The sequence below is a fragment of the Embiotoca jacksoni genome, unplaced genomic scaffold (assembly GCF_022577435.1).
Source record: "Embiotoca jacksoni isolate LCO1_2020_lvr unplaced genomic scaffold, fEmbJac1.0.p SCAF_21, whole genome shotgun sequence".
Lineage (NCBI taxonomy): Eukaryota > Metazoa > Chordata > Actinopteri > Embiotocidae > Embiotoca > Embiotoca jacksoni.
In genome coordinates this window covers 1,949,579-1,969,682 of record NW_027185352.1, presented here as the reverse complement: position 1 = coordinate 1,969,682, position 20,104 = coordinate 1,949,579, and the positions used below count along the sequence as shown (strand labels likewise).

At 40.7% G+C, this 20,104-nt stretch overlaps 1 protein-coding gene across 1 annotated transcript in view; it reads left to right on the top strand.

The window, feature by feature from the left end:
- The window catches only part of large1 (LARGE xylosyl- and glucuronyltransferase 1), a 107,892-nt gene that overhangs the window by 35,311 nt on the left and 52,477 nt on the right, over positions 1–20,104 (top strand). The window contains exons 3-4 of the mRNA XM_069156379.1: positions 11,915–12,213; positions 19,114–19,196. Of these exons, the coding sequence (XP_069012480.1) occupies positions 11,915–12,213; positions 19,114–19,196 (382 nt within the window). The remainder of the gene's footprint in view (positions 1–11,914; positions 12,214–19,113; positions 19,197–20,104) is intronic.

Genomic DNA, 20,104 nt, shown 5'->3' with positions numbered 1-20,104 from the left:
TCTCCGACCTGAAGGCAAAGTTAATTATTATTTAACCACGTAGGTACTTAGATGAGCCCGGGAACCGGATCAGAAACCACAGTGTGAAAATGTATTCCATAATCATGTCTGTTCATTTTGTACTGTAAATATTCTCCTTGATCTTGAGAACAACAGATTGACAAAAAATATATTTAACCCTTTAAGCCCTAGAGGCCCCCAGTTGGGGGCCAGGGAGAAGACTTAGCAAAACTAGTATTCAAATAAGGACATATATACTGATATTTACACATCTGAACAAATCCCACAAGTGTTCCCTTTATTATTACAAATATTAGTTTTTTATAATTTTGTATTGTGGTTGCAGAGATATACTCTTTTTATTATGGGTATGCAATTTTCGAGCAGAGGCCTAAAAAATAGGTGTGTTTTTAAAAGGTTAATCAACATATCCTCAGCAGGTTTTTCGGAGGCTTTCAAGAATGTGGTGACAACTGAGCCGACACCATGACAACAGAAAGGAAATGAAATGAAGGCACCATTTTTCTTTTTCCTTCCTTAATCATCATGGTGTCATAGAGAGATAACTGCTGACTCAGGACCAGGACTCTGTATCTGCTTGTCTTCTGGTCCACATGAAAGCTGATTTAAACACAGAGGTCTAAGAAATGTGGATTCAACTCTGTGTGATGCTTTTCTCCAAATCGCAAATTATTTTAGTTTTACTGTCATATCTCATGGAGGGGATTAAAACCATCGCCATCTGACTGATGCTATTTATCTCAAAATTCACACTTCTATTTGGAGTCGCACAGCTGCTGCTATTATTTTCTACGTACAACCTCCATACTGACGGCTGGTGGGCGAGTCGTGCGGCGATACTTCACACCGCCTATTTGCAGCCTCGACGAGCCTGAAAAAACGTTCATCTTCCCCTCCGCTCCTGTAGCAGCTCGACTTACAATAGATGAGGAGAAATAAGTTGTTGGTTAAGAAATATCCTGAGCTGTATGACCCACAGTGCTGTTATTACAGGGACAATGGGCCTTATCCATCATTTCATTCTTCTAATGCTGCGTGTGATCTCCACACGCTGCCGTGCAACGCGTCCTATTGGTGCTACGTGCAGAACTCACCTGTCAATCATCATGTTTGTGTTCTTTTAGTAAATCGGAAAACTGTTAGTGGCTAATTCAGTGTACTTCTAATGGCAAATAAAAGTTTGGTACGTTTGCCAAAACATAAGCAAATATAGGTGAAAATATCAGTGATAAATATAGGTGATAAATATCGGTGATAAATATCGGTGATAAATATCGGTGATAAATATAGGTGATTAATATCGGTGATAAATATAGGTGATAAATATCGGTGATAAATATAGGTGATAAAGGGGTGCCGTTGTGTGGCGTAATTATGTAATTTGATATTTTTGCCACGTAAACTTTTACAAGCTAAAATCGAATCATCCTAAAAGACACTGATGTTTATGTGCTGCAGTGATATGACATTTTTTTTATACCAATTATAATGCAGTAGTTCTTACTGGCTCAAACCCCCACCCCCCATGTATCTTAACCTCAAATTTCATAAATATATAAACTAAGCTGTGAATGCTGATTTTCTTCACCTGTGACCAAAGTCTTCTTTCATTTCTGAGATGAGAAACATGTTATCCGTGCTTCCATCTTTTCATCTCTGGATTACTGTTTCACTCGTCACTCCTCTGCCAAATACCGCTGCCAAATGTTAAATGGCTTTTCTTGGCTTACAGTGAAGACATGCTTTGATACTTTCAATTTTGGCTTACCACTCCAGCTTTAATACGGTGTGGTCTTTAGATGCTGCCATTCCTCTTAATGACCACTTCAGGGCAGACAGTCTAACAGGGAATGTGGGAGTGAATGAATAAACCAATGAATGAATAAATGAGAATTAGCTTTAATTACTCCTGTGCATCTTAGAGAACAAATCACACATGCCTCCTGAAAACCAGTTTAGTGGATCCCATATTCCAGTTAAATTGGCAGTAATGAGGTCTGAAAAATGCAAGATTTATTTAAAATTTCTCAATGAAATTAGGCGACTCTTTGATTTTACCCAAAGGCCAGTGTGCACATCTAGTCTTTTCCTCATTATTCACATGCCTGTTCATTACTTCATTACTTTGACCCTCGTGCCAAATTCATTTAAGTTCCCTTCAAGGCCTCGCTGAACCTTATGGGTCCCGCGTTTGTAAATAGGGAACACTTGTTCATATTCACTATTACCTCTAGCTCAGAAGTGGATGTCTGGAATACATCATCTGAAACTATCAATCTATATCTCAGAGGTTTTAGTTGTTCCTGAGCCCAAGCTCTAATGCCCCAGAGGTATCGACAATCGAGGTATCCACATAGAAGCTGCTCTGATGTACTGTATATCTCTGAATGTTTTATGGTTTGGCTGAATGTCTGTGGATTTTTCTTATTTGTGCTCACATGTGTGAAAGAGTTTTGGGTTCAGAGGTTAAGTAGAAGCTGTGGCTTAGAGATGGTTGTCATGTGACTGGTGTCGATCTCAACTGTTGGCAAAGTTTTCAGCAGAAGCCTGGAATTAGTTTCTCAGTCCTGATCAAAACTGTAGGGTAAGAAACAGCTAAGATATATTCAATAAGAAAGGAAAATAGGTTGGGGGATCTGTGTTTTTGTTGTTCACGCAATGTGAAGAGTATTTGCTTTATTTATGATTTAGCATGAGATGGTCAAAACCATGCAGCTTTCCCACAAATTTGATTTAGTTTTCTCTTTCCATGAGGCCTTGTTCTTGTCCCTGTTCTCCCATAATTCGATCCCTGTCTCTGAAGGTGTAGCACACTGCACAACACTGTAATTTGAGTCATACACAACATGACAGTTTCAGGTCTCTGTAACTTGATTTAGCTCTGTATCAACAGGCGTAGAAAAACAGCCCTCTGCCTCACTGTGAGGCTTTTCCCTCAAAGAGAAGCAGTGGATGTGGAATCATTTTCCATTGCAGGTTTGGGATAAAGGATTCTGATTAATATAGAACGAACCCAAAAAGTGCTTATGCATATAATTAACTGCTGGCTTTAGGGCTGGGTATTACAATTATTACAATTACAATTATTCTTTAGTGCTTGTAATCTTTGAGCCTGACCCTGGCTCCTGAAACCTGATCCTGAACGGGGTTCTAAGTTGGTAAGAACCTATACTGTATATTCATATTCTGGGGGTCTGCTGGCATGTGTCTGCATTAGTTACAGTTGGAAAACAGTAGTTTCTTTGTTTAATACTGGTCTTTTGTACAAATCCTCAGTCCAACCTCTGTTTGAAACAGGCTGTTTTAGCTTGCATCTTTTTAAGGCCTCTTCCAATGAGCCCTCTTCATTCTGATTGGTTAGCTTTCTGAAAGTTGCCTCGTGGTAGACCTGCAGGCAGTATTTATACATAAATTCACCTGATGTTGTGGAACTTTGGTGATGCATAAAATATACAGATCGCTAGATCTACGATATCAACAGTATATAAAGGACAGAAAATCCCCAAAAGCACAATGTCCCTTTTGAGGTCAGTTCATCTGTTACTGCTGAGGAGACTGGAACAAGAGATCAGAAGAACAACAAAAAAAATCAAACCAATCAACTGTTTTACCAACCTACCAACCTACCGAACCAACCAAACCAACCTACCAACAAACCAAACCAACCAACCAACCAACCCATCGACCCATCGACCGTCTTGCCAACCTACCAACCAACCAACCATCCAACTATCTAATCAACCTACCAACCAACCAACCATCTAACTACCCAATCAACCTACCAACCAACCAAGTTAACAGAAAATGAAATGGAGTGACAGTAATAATTATTTTACTGCAAAGCCTCCACAGTCCTGTACTCAGCAGAGAGATTTTCATGATGATGATCATGAATTTTCTGGACTGCAGATCTGACTTGTGCCGGGAACTTTGTACGTTCAGTCTTTGCTGTCTTGCATTAAAACGTATTGGCTTGTTTAGGATCGTTGTCATGCTGCATTATTTAAACACCCTAATGTTGAAAGACCATTTAAAATGCAGTGTGATGCAGTAGATCAGAGACCGTAAAATGCTTTTACTGGATGGCATGATTTCGTAAAAACTAGATATATTTGATGTACTGAGATGAAGAAAATTGTTCATCTTATCTGTACAGGATCTGAGGTCTTTTAAAACCTGTCGACAAAAATAATAAAAAGTGTTGGCTGAATTTGCTTACTCGGGAGGTGAACAGCCATATTGACTGAAAGGTCCAACACATCATTTATTTACACTGCCCTCATGAATATGACGGGATTTGATGCCTCAAGCAAAACAAACAGTTGCCTTTTTCCCAATAATTGGGACATTTGTGTTTGTGGAAACTTTGTTATGTCACCATGGAAAAGCGGCCAGTAATTATATCTTGCAAATTTATGCCCAAGTATTTTCCCAGATCGTAGCAGGAAAGAGTTGAGAATCAGTAGGGGGATATGGAACTGGATATGTCCACAGTACTGTGCAAAGGTTTTAAGTTTGTTTAGATTCTTATTCCCCAGGCAATACAAGCAGGGAGGACTGATCGTCCCTAACATCAATACGCAAACATCCAACCAGTCATGAAAACAACAAGTTGTCGTGCAACAGATGGTCTGACCCCCCACAGAGCTCCGATCTCAGCATCATGGAGTCGGCCTGGATCACATGAAGAGACAGAAGAACTGAGGACGCTTCTCCAGGATGCTGAACGACCTCCCCGCCAAGAAACAGCTGAACCGAGGACACATGAAAGGCAACAGCAGCTCTCACCAAATATTCATCTCGTTTAAAATGTTTCTCTTTACTGCACTTTGTATAACGTTTATGGATAAACAACAACACAAATCGATGAAATTGTTTTTAAAAGCCTCCTCATTAGGAACAATATTTTTACAGGAAACTTTACCTGGTGACTAAATCTGTGTCTTTGTGTTGATTTTGTTTGGCTCCTCCAGACTGTTGCTCACGCTTCAGTTTTCTTCACTGTGGGTATATTTAGGAAACCTTGTTTGTGTTCACATTTGCTCAGCCGGGCGGACCAATAAATACAACCCGGTTTCACAGCAAAGTGTGACATGGACACGCCGGTCCAATACAGCGAAACGTGACATGGACACACCGGTCCAATACAGCAAAACGTGACATGGCCACACTTTAGGCTGTTTAGGCGTGAAAGTTACATGTTTTCCTGTACTTGATGGAAATTAAACCTATTGCATGCTTAGAGCCATGCAATTTGAAGGGAAATGAAACTTCTATTAAAGACACCTGGTTGGGGTATAGGGAAAATATAAAAACATGCTTGGAGTTTAGAAACGAAAAACAGCTCATGAAAAACGTTGTTTCCTCCTGGACTCAAACCTCATCGTCCCCCATGGCTGTCTGGAATATGACTAAACATCACATGACATTGACGTTTTGCTGTAGTGGACCAGCGTGTCTATTTCACGCTTTGCCGTGATACTCTGTTGATTAGTGACCAGCGTCAGTGGGTATGAGTGCAATGATGCTGCCATTCTATAATTTTACAATCCTGATCTGTCAAAGGCTTTAAACCCACAGATCTTGATATATCTGCGGGTGAACGTGTAAACTCTGATCATCACAGTGAGTCAACCTCAGATCCTTTTGTTTTTACGATCCACAATAGTAAAGTAAAGTACAGAACTAATACAAAACAGTTGTACACCATAATATCAGTTAATCACTGGTTCAACTGTTTCAAGCTTTCTGTTAGCAACATTGTGCTTTGAATACATGTTTCTTAAAGAAACATTAAAACAAAACAATTTGTTGTTTTTCCTTAAAAAAATCTAAATGAGCATAACATGTTCCATGTTTTTCACATGTTGCTTGGTATTCATCAGGAAAGCAGCCTCGCCAAACAATTCTACAAACTGTAAGTTATAGAAATGAGATAAATTCAATGCTAAAGCAGTAAATACTCGTCATAACAATTTCTGAATACACAAAACATGTTCAGTAATGTCCTAGTGCCTGTGAAACATTTAAACTAGACAAACAAACAAAAGGCCTCGGTGTTCTCACTCAGTGGTCATAAGGTAGCGTAAACCTGATCGATTGTCGACACGATATATTTTGTCGGGATGCAATATAGCATGAATAAATAAAGTGGTGGTGTGCGGTTGAGATGTGTTAGCAGCTGTCGAGCAGAACACCATCCATCAAACCAGCCAACGACGTTCAGGGTCACCGACCCATCTGCTTTCATTATGGTGCTGCGGTGAGTCACTGCGTGATGCCGTCCGGGTCATATCAGCACTGTCAGCGCCGAGACCGGTCAGCTGACACAATCCACGTGTCCCGACACACACACACACACACACACACACACACACACACACACACACACACACACACCTACCAGCTCTGCCTCAGTATGGCTGTTACAGGGCTCTCATCAAAACTCCCCTGGGGTCGGTAGGACTGGGATGGTACCGTACTCGCCTAATAAAGCTCTAGTCTGGTCTTTGGCTGAAGGCTTCAATAAAGGGACAGTTAGGTTTTAATTTCAGTTTGACAGGTGAAGAAACACGAGCAGTCCGATAATCAGACGGGTCGTAAACAAACCTGCCAGTTAATCAAACGTTGGAGCAACCGGTGAACCAATCAAATTGTTCTCTGCTGACACGTCAGTTTTCAAACCCACTTCCTGCTTCAGCTTTGCCGCTTTCGTGACTTCAGCCCTTCGTATGTTTTCTTCAGAGGTATCTGTGTGATGTCACAGATGTCTCCTGCCAAATGTTTGTCCCGGACAAAACCAACGTTTCCATCCAACGCATGTGCAGACCGTAGAGTCCAGACGAAGTGCAGAGCGGAGGTGGGTCTGTGGAAACATTGACAACAGCCTGGATGGACAGCAGCCGTGTGTGATCTTTAAACTGCAACCTGCTGCTGAATCATGTTTGGATTTTATTTACTTTGTGACTGAATCAGAGTCAAACATGAAGTGCTCAGTTTGAGTTTGACGCGGTTCAAGTGCTAAAGTTCTAATGAGAGATTAAAAACCCTGCAAAAAAAGTACTTTATATAATCTGACTAAACAGTTTTCTTCTCACCTGACTCGTCAGGTGTTTTAAGGTTTATACAGCCTCGGCTCTAATGTGTCGTCCTGTTTTCACTTCTCACTTGGATGAAAACCAAAAGCATCAGGATGCTGTAAATGACGTCATGATGAATCGGCTAAAACTCAGCTCCTCCCACTCTGCACTGATGTTCAGGTGTGTGCAGGTGTGGAAGGAGGCAGATGTCTGTGAGGACCGACTGTCTGAAAGTGTGTGTCACTCCGGTTTGTGTGATTTATCTTGTGGAGATTCCAGAGAGAGTGGAAGGATTGGGATCTGAGGGAGTCAGAGAGACGATGCAGGATGAAGCTGAAGAAGGAAGTCAGCCGTTATTGGACTGTGCACACATTTCACAAACACTTAACACATCCACATACAGTCCTTTAAGTTCCCCCGCTATCTGATTGATATCTGTTTTCTTTTTCAGAAGTTGCACTCTGGTTTATATCTGATATTTTTACAGTTGAAATTGTCAAATATTACTAGCAGCCACTTCAGGTTCCTTCAAATCCAAATCCAACCTTATACTGTTAGATAGGACTGTTTTTTCTGTTCAGTCTATTGTGGGAGCTCTTTTCCAATGCAGTGCTCTAATTCACTCTTCTGTTGCGTACATCGTCTCAACATTCAAGATTTTCTTTGAATTTTGTGTTTACGATTCCAGACATTCCTGAAATACCATTATTAGACGGTAAAAGCTCAAAATTGACTCTGAACAGTTTTGCAATTCTCTTGTATTCTTTTCTTAGTGTTGATCTCTTTTACCTCCAGTCCAGAGTTATGTTTATGGCATGTTTGAGGTTAATATTGAATACTATGTGTTGATGTTGTTCCCTCCATCCTCCTCATTCAAGCGTTTAGACAAAATGGCGGCCGGCTGTGTACTTGTGTGTGGAGGAGTTTCAAGCTGTCTGCCAGGTGAACATTCAAATTCACATTTTTCCCACTGTTTTTTTTTTTTTTTTCAATTGTTACAGCTGAATATATAAATATTTACAGACAATCCACCAAAATAAAATTCAAGAAAACAAAATTTCTCTCCATCTTAAATATTGGTACTTGGAATGTGTAAAGTACTTTGAGCTGGATGTCATTGTGATGGATATTATCAAACACAGATAATTAAATGAAGTATGCTTTTCTTTTTATATTGTAGATGAATTTTAATTTTATAACCCCTCATTAATGTGATCAGTGTGAAAATCTCTTGATCTGAAGAACAGCTTGTTATACTCAGCTGACACGAGTTTCCTCCTCTGCTGGGAAAACGGGCTTCGTGTGCTTTGCTGAGGCTTTTTGTTTGCATGTAAATGATCTGACAAATATCTAAAAGCCAAATGAATTGACTTGGCCACGCCGACGACCAGGTGCATCTGCTGCCCTGAAAATGCCATATGCAATCTCTGAGCAGCACAAACAAATGGTCATTGAGTCCAGTTCAGCGGGATTAGGCCCAGCAAATCCACTCTGCAAATTAATTACAGTTTGAGCGAAACAGAGTCCAGAAGGTGCTTTGGTTCTCTGGGAGGGCTTAAAGGCCCTCCATGCTTGAAAGGACCAATCTATATGCTGGCTGGCTTTAAATCTTCTGGCCACACGGGACAGAATATCTGAAATTTAACAAAAATGCGCTGCTTCATTAACACACATGGTTGGAGATCAAACCGAGCCAAGACCTATGAATTCAGTCAAATTTCTGCTGTTTGTTCTGAGTCTTAACAAAAACAAATTGAGAATGTGAGCTCTTAAATGTTGGAGTTTACTGGCTGTTTTCAGACCACAGGAACTATTTAACTTAACTTAGAACCTCTTAAGTTCCTATAACTCTCTTTTGTAGTACGTTTTTTAGCTCCTACCTCTGCCTGGTACTCTCACCCGTTACCATAGGAACTGTGGTGATGTAAGTGTGCAGTGATTGGTTGAACACAGGAGCAACCACCGTGTTTAAAACAGAGTGAACAGTAAGCAGGTAAACTACAGCTTCTATCGAAGCCTTTGAAAACAGCAGAGAGACTTTTGACTGCTCCGGGCTACGCAGCGGTGTGATGTTGTTTGAATCTCTGCAGGTTGTTCTGAATTATTCTGGGTTTTTAATTTGAAATAATACAGGAAGTGTTGAGTTTGTATTAACGCTTAATGCTGTAACTGACAGTGCAAATGGTAGAGGATCATAACAAGGCTTCAAGTTGATTTTGTGAATCAGTTAATAAATCTTAAAATGACAAATTGAAACCGTTCCACTTGTTTTTATTGGTTGTCCTGAATGACTGAAAACCTGATTTCCTCCCTTGGAAAGTGTTCCGGCAGCAACTACACCGACACGTCATTTCACAGTTACGATTGTCAGCGCGAATGCAAACTGTAAAAGACCTGAGAACCTTTTTCTTTCAGGATGAAACTCTCTGGTTAATTCCTCTCCAGAACATCCTCAGAACCCGTCCAGTGCAGCTCGTCTCAGGAGGAGACCAAGACTCACCTCGTTGGGTGAAAGGAAATGTTTTTTGTGTGAGATGACAGATGGTATCGTACTGGAAAGCCATCTATTTCCCAACGTAGATCGATACGCGTAATTGGAGCTGTAATGCGTAATCCTGACAGACTGCCGAGCGAGGAGCTCTCCAAGGCGGTCCGTTTTCCCCAGCGAGCTCCTCAACGGAGAACCTATTGTGTTCTTTAATGATCTTCAACCAAGGCCGTCCCCGCTCCTCTGGGACCGGAGGCTCCTACGTAGTAATGGAGGGAGAGACAGCTTCACTCTCCCTCTAAAGGCTCGTCTCAGGGCTGCTTGTTCATATTTGAAGCAGTCGGAGGGGAGCAGAGGAAATTGCTGCCGACTCGGATCAGATACACGGAGCGCTGCTGTTAGCACTGACGCTATTGATTGAAAGATATCTGTGTACTTTGCGTCCTGAGATTCACAAACATTTTGATGTAACTCCTGAATGTGAACCAACACATTCTCCAACAGACTCTCCCTGGGTTTACTTTTAATGAGAAATCCACCACAAATCAAAGCAAAGTTTGTTTGACTTTTTTCAGTTTATACAGATCATTTGTATCTCCACCAGGGAGGTCATCTTTTCTGTTTGGTTTGTTTGTTTTTTAGCAGGTTTACCAAAAACATACCTGGCCCGATTTTCATGAAACTTGAATGAAGGATGTAACATGAGCCAAAGATGATCCCATTACATCTCAGAGCAGGTCTGAATCAGCGGGTAGATCTGCATATTCTTATACATTTTACAATCCAGTTGATAGCAGTTACATCCAATAGTGCCAATAGAATAACGACTTCACAGGCCTCAGTATTCCTCTGGGAAACAAACTCAATGCTCAAACTTAATACAACCAGCAGTCTTGACGAAGGGAAGAACATCAACCCTGGATGAGGGCCGTGAGACTGTAAAGAGACAGACGGCCAAAACAAAAGCTTTTTTAATAGAACGCCGGCCTACCAACGTGTTTGCCCAATGGGATTTATCCTGCTATCCCCGATGGCCAACATACCGCTGTGGAGCTCTTATGGACAGTCGTTTCACAGGGAGGTTCTTCACAGACATATTACTTGGGATCAAGGTTCTTGGATCCGAAATAATCCTTTTTATTTACGGGTTTTGGATCCTGATACAGTACTGTGCAAAAGGTTTTGTCATTTTAGATATTTGAGATTTGTATCCATCACACAAATCCATCAGGAAGCATCTGATGGTCCCAAACTCATTCTGTAGCAGGACAACGAGCCCAAACATCCAGCCAGAGTCCTAAAGAACTGCATTCAGCCGCAGAAACAAGACGGAGTTGTGCAACAGATGGTCTGGTCCCCACAGAGAGCGGATCCTAACATCATGGACTCAGTTTGGATCAGAGGAAGAGACTCTGAGACAGACTGAATCCACAGGAGAACCGTGGACAGGATGCAGAACAAACTACCTGCCAGTTACCTTCAAACTGTGCGAGTGTTGAGAGGAGAACTGCTGCTGTTTCGAAGGCAAAGCTCACATCAAATATTCATCTGATTAGATTTGTTCTCTTTACTCTTCATTATTAAAATGTGCTTAAAATGCCTAAAACCTTAACACAGCACTGTAGGCTGACCTACAGGTTGATTCCATCCTGCATGTTGGTGCTGCACCATCATTGACCCAAATCATTTTTCATGAGCTTCTTGTATAAAATCTGAAGGTTCTGGTTGAAAAGGTGTTAAGTTTATAAGCTTAAATCATTGTTAGGATGCAGCTGGAGAACGTGTCTCCTGAAACTGATGTGACATGATCATGTCTCACTCACATTATTGGAACTAAAAGAACATTCTTAACGCTGTGTTAAGGAGTGAGGGTGCTTCCTTCACAAATGATCTTTGGTCAAGTACACACACAAACCAGCAAGCTTCATTTTGTCCTGTCAGCACAAAGTGCTTCACAGAGTTCAATCAAATAATATGCACAATGAAGATTTATTCAGTTCAATTCAAATTCAGTTGTATTTAATTATTTGGGGCCCAATTACAACACAAGTCATCATAGGTCGACATTTAATCAACTGAATTCAAGTGATAAACACATGTCAATAATCATTTCTGGACTTGCATGGAATCAATTGCAATTCAATCAATAGAAGTTACTTTGTGTTTTCAGAAAAACACCTTCATTATTTCACATCATTCATACTGCCATAGAAAATGACCCCAACTTTGTACATGTCGCCCACCTGCTCTCTAACAGTATTCATTTTCTTCAGGTTTGGTACCGACCTCATGATAAATCAGTTTCTCCTTGTCCTCCCCCCCGTAGTGAAGCCCCTCCCCCTGTCTCCACTGGAAGCTCAGTCATCCACACCAGTGGGCGGAGCCGGCGAGCGGCAGGCTTTAGAGCTGCGGGTCCGAGCGGTGGAGGAGGAGAACCGGGCGCTGCGCCGGGAGCTCAGCCGGCCACCCAGGAGCCCGTCTGCACGCCTTCCAGGCAGCGGTCACCGTGGCAACCAAAGCCGGACCCATTCGGAGGAAGGCACCGGTGACAATGAGGGCCAGAAGGCTGCTGCAGTAGGAAACAGCTCCGACTGCGTGCAGCAGCCGGTGGTGGACAAGTGTGAGGTGAGACATGTTTCATGTACATTTGTCATGGGGCTGTTTGTTATATCTTCAAAGTGTTTCCATGGTGACGCACCAATCAAAGCCTTCCTTCTGTAATAACACAGTGTGACCTTGAAGGTCGTTTCCCTGAACCACGGCTCCATTAGCATGTTGGGAGAGCGTATTGAAGGAGCCTTCAGGCTCCTGTGAACGTGATCCTCCAGCAGTGAAGGTGTGTGTTTGCTGCCTGGATGATGGGAGAGCTTTGACACGACCAGGCTGTGATCCACACACTGATAACTCCTCACAGCAGATCAGCACTCAGCTCAGGCCGGTTTCCTGGATGAACGTTCAGCCTATAAGATGCTCCGTTGTCTCGGTACAGATAGAAGATATTTACTCTGTGCTGTGAAAAGGACACATGGATTAAGACCATGTTTGCTAATCTTCACATTTTTCAATAAATACTTTAATCTTGGTCTTGTTTTGGAAGATTACTTTCAGATGAATTCATGCACACAGAAGTAGCCTGACATTTCTGGAGTTTTGAGGCCAATCGAGATATTAGAAATTGTAAAAACTGTGATAATGACATATTGGCCATTGATTTCTATATATAAAACATATAAACTGAACATAGTTTCACGATAAGTGTCCTTACATTTATATTAACATATTGGGACCGAGATACAGTCTATACTGAATAGTAGAGTTATAAATTAAACTTTGCTGGTAATGAACACAAATTTGACTTCAGACTATGAGTGTGGTGACATTTTCATTTTTATATTTTTGAGGCTCATGCCAGACAGATCATATTCTGACATTTACATGAAACATATCCCTGTCATTGATTACTGCATGCTGTTTGCAGACACCTGTGATGTTTCCAAACACAAATCAAAGGGTTAATTTGACCTTTATTTCATGTTCATCTTAAATGAACGTGACTTTGGCTGTTGAACTTGTTCCACATACATGTTGGAAATACTACACTTCAGCATTTCCAAGCTTTCTCCCATTTAAACTAAAAATGTTTCACTCTTTCATCACACAAAGACTAATTTCATTGCACAGTCTGAAATCCCTGTGAGTCCCTTTAGGAAATATTTTGATCGCAATAATTCATCAAAATTCAACCAAACTTGCAATTTTTCAAATTTCCCGCGATTCCTCTGCACTTAAAGTACTCGATAGAAGCTCTGCTGAAGGCAAATAAAACCGGCTTTAAAAACACAAATAACTCCTCATTTACAGTTAGCAAGGCTATCAGAATTAACATCAGGGAAAGGAGATGGAGAATAATACATTGGACCATAAGTCATAGCTTCATACATGATCATTACAGTTATTATAGATGTTTTTTTGTAAACCTTGTCACTTTTATAACACTTTTTGTGAATCTTTAATCCCCCTCAGTTTTAATATTGCTTTAAATTACAACACAAATCATGTCAGGGCACTGAGACCGTACAATATTCCAGAGAATCACTTTCCTGAAGCACAGTTTTGTTCACTCAATACAATTTTGAGGATGTTTTATTTGGAAATAAAACAGCAGGAGAACACTGACGTGTGAAGAGATGTTGGTGACACAACACTGAAAAAGATGTTCGTGAACACGTTTCCCCTCAAAAATCCCTCTGAAGTTTGCCAACACTTGTTCTAAAGTGTGTGTTGTAGTTTAACTAACAGGAGATTATTGATGTGTGAAGTGATTTTGGTGACAGTAGAACTGAAGTGATTGAATATTTTTTTATTTTCAGTGTTGCACCTTGTAGACCTGCAGTCGTCTCAGCTGTTGTGTGACGGTGTTTTCTGTTCAGCCACGACGACCGCTTGTTTCTATGAAAATTAGGTTGTAGCTTCTTGTCGACCTTCCTGCGATTGGAATGAAACATTGTTTGTGTAAGAACAATGTTTAGTTATTAGTTAGTTATTGATTCAGGAAGTTTGAATCTGCCAGTAGTTTCCCAGCTTTCCTGAAGGTGTTTTTCTTTGCGTATTCCTATCAGATGTGTTTGCTGTCACGTTTCTGTGCGACACTCGCATGAAGTTTCAGGACGGGTTATTATCCTGAAAATGTGATCATCTTTTCTTCCTTCATTGTTGACATCTACCTGCAGCTTTTTATCAGTCATTATGCTGTCTTCATCAGCTATGTGCTAACTTACTTTATATACTTTACTCTGAGGCGTGTGAATCATCTCGGATATAAAACATTCTTATTGGACACGTTTTTCAGCATTACTCTAAAACAGGATGTTCCTGATTTCAGGAATATTCCACAGGTGACAGAAGGAAGTCCTCAGAATTGTTTTATATGTCAGTTAATGGGACAAAAATATCTCCAAGTTCTTCAGTCATACTTGAGTTCAAGGCAATGATGTCCAGTGACTCTATGGTTCACGTGTTTGTGAGGTGTTCAGGGCCAATTACAATACGTTCTGTCTGAATTTAGAAGTAAGAAATTCCACATCGTCCAGGTCTTTAAAACTTGTTTGAATTTGGACTGAATTTTTTCATCTGTTGCTCCAACATACAGAACTCATGATTAACTTTTGTTTGCATGGGAGACTCATCGTTGGTATGATCAAGTTGAAATTGACCTGATCCATATCATTTAAACCAGCTTAGTACAGTTCCTTGAATCGGGTGACATGTTCCCGTTTCCTGATTAAAATGTTGTATTAAAAGCAGAACAAACATCTTGTAGGAGAACCGTCGACTGTCTGAAGCACCGAAGAGATCTTTGGAAACTTTCACCTCTTCTGTTTCTGATGTTCTCTAAATCCTGACTGAAAATCATCAAACCAACCATCCCTCTGCAAATGGTCAGATCATTCATTTGTGAAAGCTTTTTCAAGTCTCTTAGAAATCAAGTGCAGGTTGAATTTGGGGCCATGGTTGTGTAAAACACCTGGATCAGGTGTAAGCTCTTTAAGTGGAGGTTTAATTACAACAACCTTAAAAGCCTGCAGTATGCAGCCTGTTAATAAACACACTGATCACAGCTAATGTGGAAATGTTAATTCAAGTTCCTCTCTGGGCATTCATTAAATCCCTAAAACCTCCCCTGTGTTCATACAAACTACATATTTTAATGCCATAAAGAGGCTGAGAGGAAACTGTGAACCTTCGCTTTCCTTCGCTGTGCGTCAGTCTGTGAATATGCAAATAACCCCGGCCTTTAACTCCACCCACCAATCGGCTGCTCCCATTTAGAAAACACCACATGGACAAGTTAACAATGTTAAAAACTGGATTTTCTTCTTCCTAAAACACATGTTGATGGTTTAGTTGAAGTCAGCTCAGACAGATCTGGAGAGAAGAAGCCTCCATATAAATCCGGTTCTGCAGACGGTTCTCCAGCTGCTGCAGCTGATAGTACGACGGTTGATCAATAAGTTCTGAGACTACTGCTCACAAAAACGTGTGCAACTCAGGAACTGATGATGATCAAGAGATGAAACTTGTAGCAGTTACTCATCAGGGTTTTATCTTCCGGCTGCTCCGTGCACGTCACGCTACTGCTCTCCGTGTGCGAGCAGTAGTCTCAGAACTTATTGATCCGCCCTCGTACATCTGTAACAGGTGTATTGTTTTTGTTTTCCCTAAAAGTTACCATTTATTTGTAAAGAAGGTCATTTTATAGCCTGGCTAGAGTGCTGCAAAGAAACCGACTGGTCTGGTATTTGTTTATTAAAAATGATCATTTGTATGAGGTTCTTCTGGAGGGACTGGGATGAACTGTGACACCAACAGTTACAAAAGTTACCTGGAGATGTGAGATTAAATGTTGAACTTCTTGCATCAAATGGTTTGAGCTGAATTTGCTGAGTCAGCCAGTCCTCGACAAACTGGTGTGAAATCAATGCCACTGATGTTTTTTGTGGCTTTATTTACATTTAAATGATCTTTTTGAATCTCGTACCAGACACGTTTTCTCTGAAGACCTTGTAGATCTTGGTATGATGATGATGATGATGATGATGATGATGATGATGATGATGATGACACCACACACTTGGATAGCGAAGAAAACATCAGACCACTATAATGCGTGAGGTTTAAATTAGTAACGTTGCACCTGTCACTCCTTGAGGAGTTTTAAATATTTGGCTCCTAAACTGGAGCACCTGATTCTAATTTTATGGATTTCAAGGTGTATTAATAGGGATGTCTTTATTTTTACTTGTGACTGGTCTGGGGTTTTTTTTGTATTTATTTCAACAACAACATTACTACAAACAGTCCATTTTCTGTGTCATTTGCTGGAGAACATCACCTTTATCTGTACGGACTGTTTTAAGGAGGATCAAGTGTTTACTTCTTCAAATATGTAAAAAAAAAAGTCAAATTTCCTCATATTCTTTATTCCCTATTGTACTTTTTTTTTTCCACATTAGTATAGATACATAGATTAGGTAAATTAACAGAAGTGTATATTATTTATTTTACTAAAAATTGACCTGGAGGGAGGCTTTGCATTGGCAGGGAAAGATCACGTCATTTCATTTTTGATTTATTTTCACGCCCTCGTGAGTGCAGCAGTAATAACCGGAGCTTCAGAGCTCCGTCACACAGACACACCTCGTGCTTCCTCTCTGGCAACGCTGTGATTTGTGTGCAGCACTCTGAGAAAAGGATCTGCCCTCAGATGGTTTCTTATCACCATCTTCTACTTTCCTCCCTCATCAGCTGTCAGTCACACGCAGCTCTGCGCTGCAGCCGGGCGCTGTGGAGCAGCGGAGCTCCTTCAGGGTCAGGAGGGGGGAATCTTCTCAGGGCGGTCCAACTGTAGCCCCCCTCCAGCAGCGCTTCGACGTGACCCCTGCTCGTTCGGAGGGTTAGCCCAGCTGCCCCGAGCCCTGCGGGGAGATTCGCCTCCACGCTCTGTGAGGGAGAGAGAAAATGCCCGTGGGGGTTTGACAAAATGAGTTGGCATCGGGGAGATATATTTGGAGCTATAATTGGAGTCATAACCCAGAGCTGTGAGGGAAAAGTTCAACATAACGTTCTCATATTGTCCTCCAACCACCACTTTAAGCTAGCAGTCATGCATGGAGAAATATTTGACTGAGAAGGGAGACAGTCCAGTTTTCTGTCCAGAACCGGCATGCAACGCTGCAAGACACATGTTGTAGAGGATGGAGAGGAATGAGCAGAAGTAGGAACAGCAAAATACAGCAGTCAGAGGTGGAGGTTTGGTTACAGAAGTGTGATGAACCTGTCGTTCCTTTGATAGGATAAACAATGTTTTGTAAAAATGTTTGATCCAAAATATTTGAATGGTTTCCTATGCAAACGATGAAATGAACGTAGCTCTTAATAATCAGTACTTGTATACGTTTCCATCTTCACTACATCGAGCACTGTCCTTTTCTAGAAAGTCCCTCTTTTGTTGTCTTTTTAAAATCATATGTAAATTAAAATTAATGAAATGATTGATTCTGATAAATGATTGACATGATGCCCTCAACAGAACTTGTTGTCCTAACTCTCCTCTATAAAGGATGATTGTTTTGATCAATAATGTTTGATTTTGCGTCCGATTTTCTCAAAAATGTTGATGTAGAGTTTTAAGTGAAGTAAAATTGAGGGAATTAGAAAAACATTACAAGTGAAGAATTGTTTTTGTTATTTTTAAGCACTACCTGATAAACAATATGTAATCACTTCCTGTGATAATAATCCTGCTTCATATCACGGAACTATTTTAGTTCTAATATTTTTTTATGTATTTATTGAACTTAGAGAACCGTGGAGATAAAAGCTCCTCAAAGGTCCTAAAAGCTGCGTATGTTTCCAGAACAGACCGTCTGTGACTGGAATATAGAAACAAGGACTACATCAGCTGTCAAAATAAGAGCTTTAGATGCTGTTTAATTCATGTTCATTCAACACATAGACCTGCTGGATGAAACAAACAAAGAGACGTCTCTGACAACTGGACGTGTGGAGAAAACTCATTTAACATCCAGTAATATGGAATCACTTCCTTTGATCACAAACATTTAATCACATCATTTTAATGTGAAGGACACATTTCACTTCCTGTTTCTCCTCTTGTTCCTGTTCCTCTGGTGAACAGAGTTTTATTTGGAGATGAAAACAGGAGCAGAGACTTTCTGATTAAATGAGGAGTTATTTTTATTAATAAAGATGCTTTACTTTTTTTTAAAGACTTACTTTATGCCGTTAACACTTTCAGCACAGCTTCTGTTGACGACCTTTTTTGTGGAAAAATCAAGGCATTTTTTTTAAAGATTACAAGATCCTGCAAATATTGTGGAGTTTGTTTGAATTTGTGTTCATTATTGTAATCGCAAGATCGTGATTTCCTGCAGGGACTGAATTACATCTTTAACTTTGTACATTACACAGTGCAGGAACGGTTCTGTAGTTCAATGAGCAGTTAGGTTCATTTCCACGGCAGTAAGCAGTTCAGACAAGGCAATGAAAAAATAAACAGCATTTTCCTTTAAAACTAGTTGATATGTATCACAATAAATCATATCCCAGGGGAGGTTTTATTCTCTTATTTATGTTAATCAACAATAAGCCAGGCAGAAGTGGACTGTTGAATAAAATATTTGGACATCACAGTGGTTCTGCATCGCAGCGTTTCATGCTTCGGGTAAACAACAGAGAGTGTGGCTGTGAGGAAACAGACCAGAAGCAGATGACTTAAAATTACTGATCAGAATTCTTCTGGTGCTACTTTGATGTCAGGTAATGAATGTTTCGCTCCATGAAGTGCTGAAAATAACAGTACATTGTGCTTTATAGCAGCAAATTACATATATTTTTTTCTCATTTTTCCTCAACTTCTCTAAATATTATTCCACCCTTTGCTGTGTGACTAAATGTCTGCAGCTCTTTTGAGTCTAACCCTTCACTCCTCTGTTCTCTCCTCAGACCATCCACGTGGCCATCGTATGTGCAGGTTACAACGCCAGCCGAGACGTGGTGACACTGGTGAAATCGGTCCTTTTCCACAGGTACACAAACATTGTTTATCCTTCTTACTCTTCTCACACTAAGCCTGTCTCCAGGCCGAGATATAGTTGCTTTAAACTACGCGTTGGCGTGTGCATGATGGCTGTTTGGAGCGTCGGTTGCAAGAAAGTCAATACCGTTGTGTCTGTGGATAACAGGAAATACTGAAAATACGAAGTATGGACAGTGCCGACGGCGTCTTTTGTCCCCTGGTCATCTCAGAATCAGCAAAGTAATGATCCCTTCGATTCTCGCCATGTTTATTGGATGTTCGAAGGGTGTCATTGTTTCACTGGTGCGCCCTCTAGTGGAGTCGTCCAGTAACACACAGAGTACAGAGGGAACTCTGTGAAGATAACTCTCACGACGGTTGTAAACAAGAACGCGTGGTTCTAAAGCAAGTAGATCTCCGGCCTTCGAATAACAGACTCATTTATCTTGAGGCATTATGAGGAAATGTTGTTTATCACCAATAATATTATCAGTAAAATGAATCAGTGAAATCCTGACTGAAAACGTACAGTACCTCGTTATCTTTTTGCAAAACCGTCTGATCCCCCATCCTCCCTTAATCCCCACAGCAGCGTCTATAAACACTCAACACAACTTACTGAATCTTCACCCAAATGTAGCCTGTTTACCCTCCATCCACCCTGAGAACCTCCTTGCAGCGCCACCACGTCTGATGAGTGAAGCTCTTCATTTACTGAACAAAAATGTTTCCTGTGAACATAATCAAGCCGGGGATAATATTTACCAACACAACTTGATCTGGAAAACGGTTCACATCAACATCATTTCTAGAAAACATCATTTCTAGTCTTTGTCTGTCAGCTCCTCGTTCATTTTGTTAGTTCAGTGTTTCGTGCATCACACAACATTTGAATGCAGACTGAATATCTGCAGATGT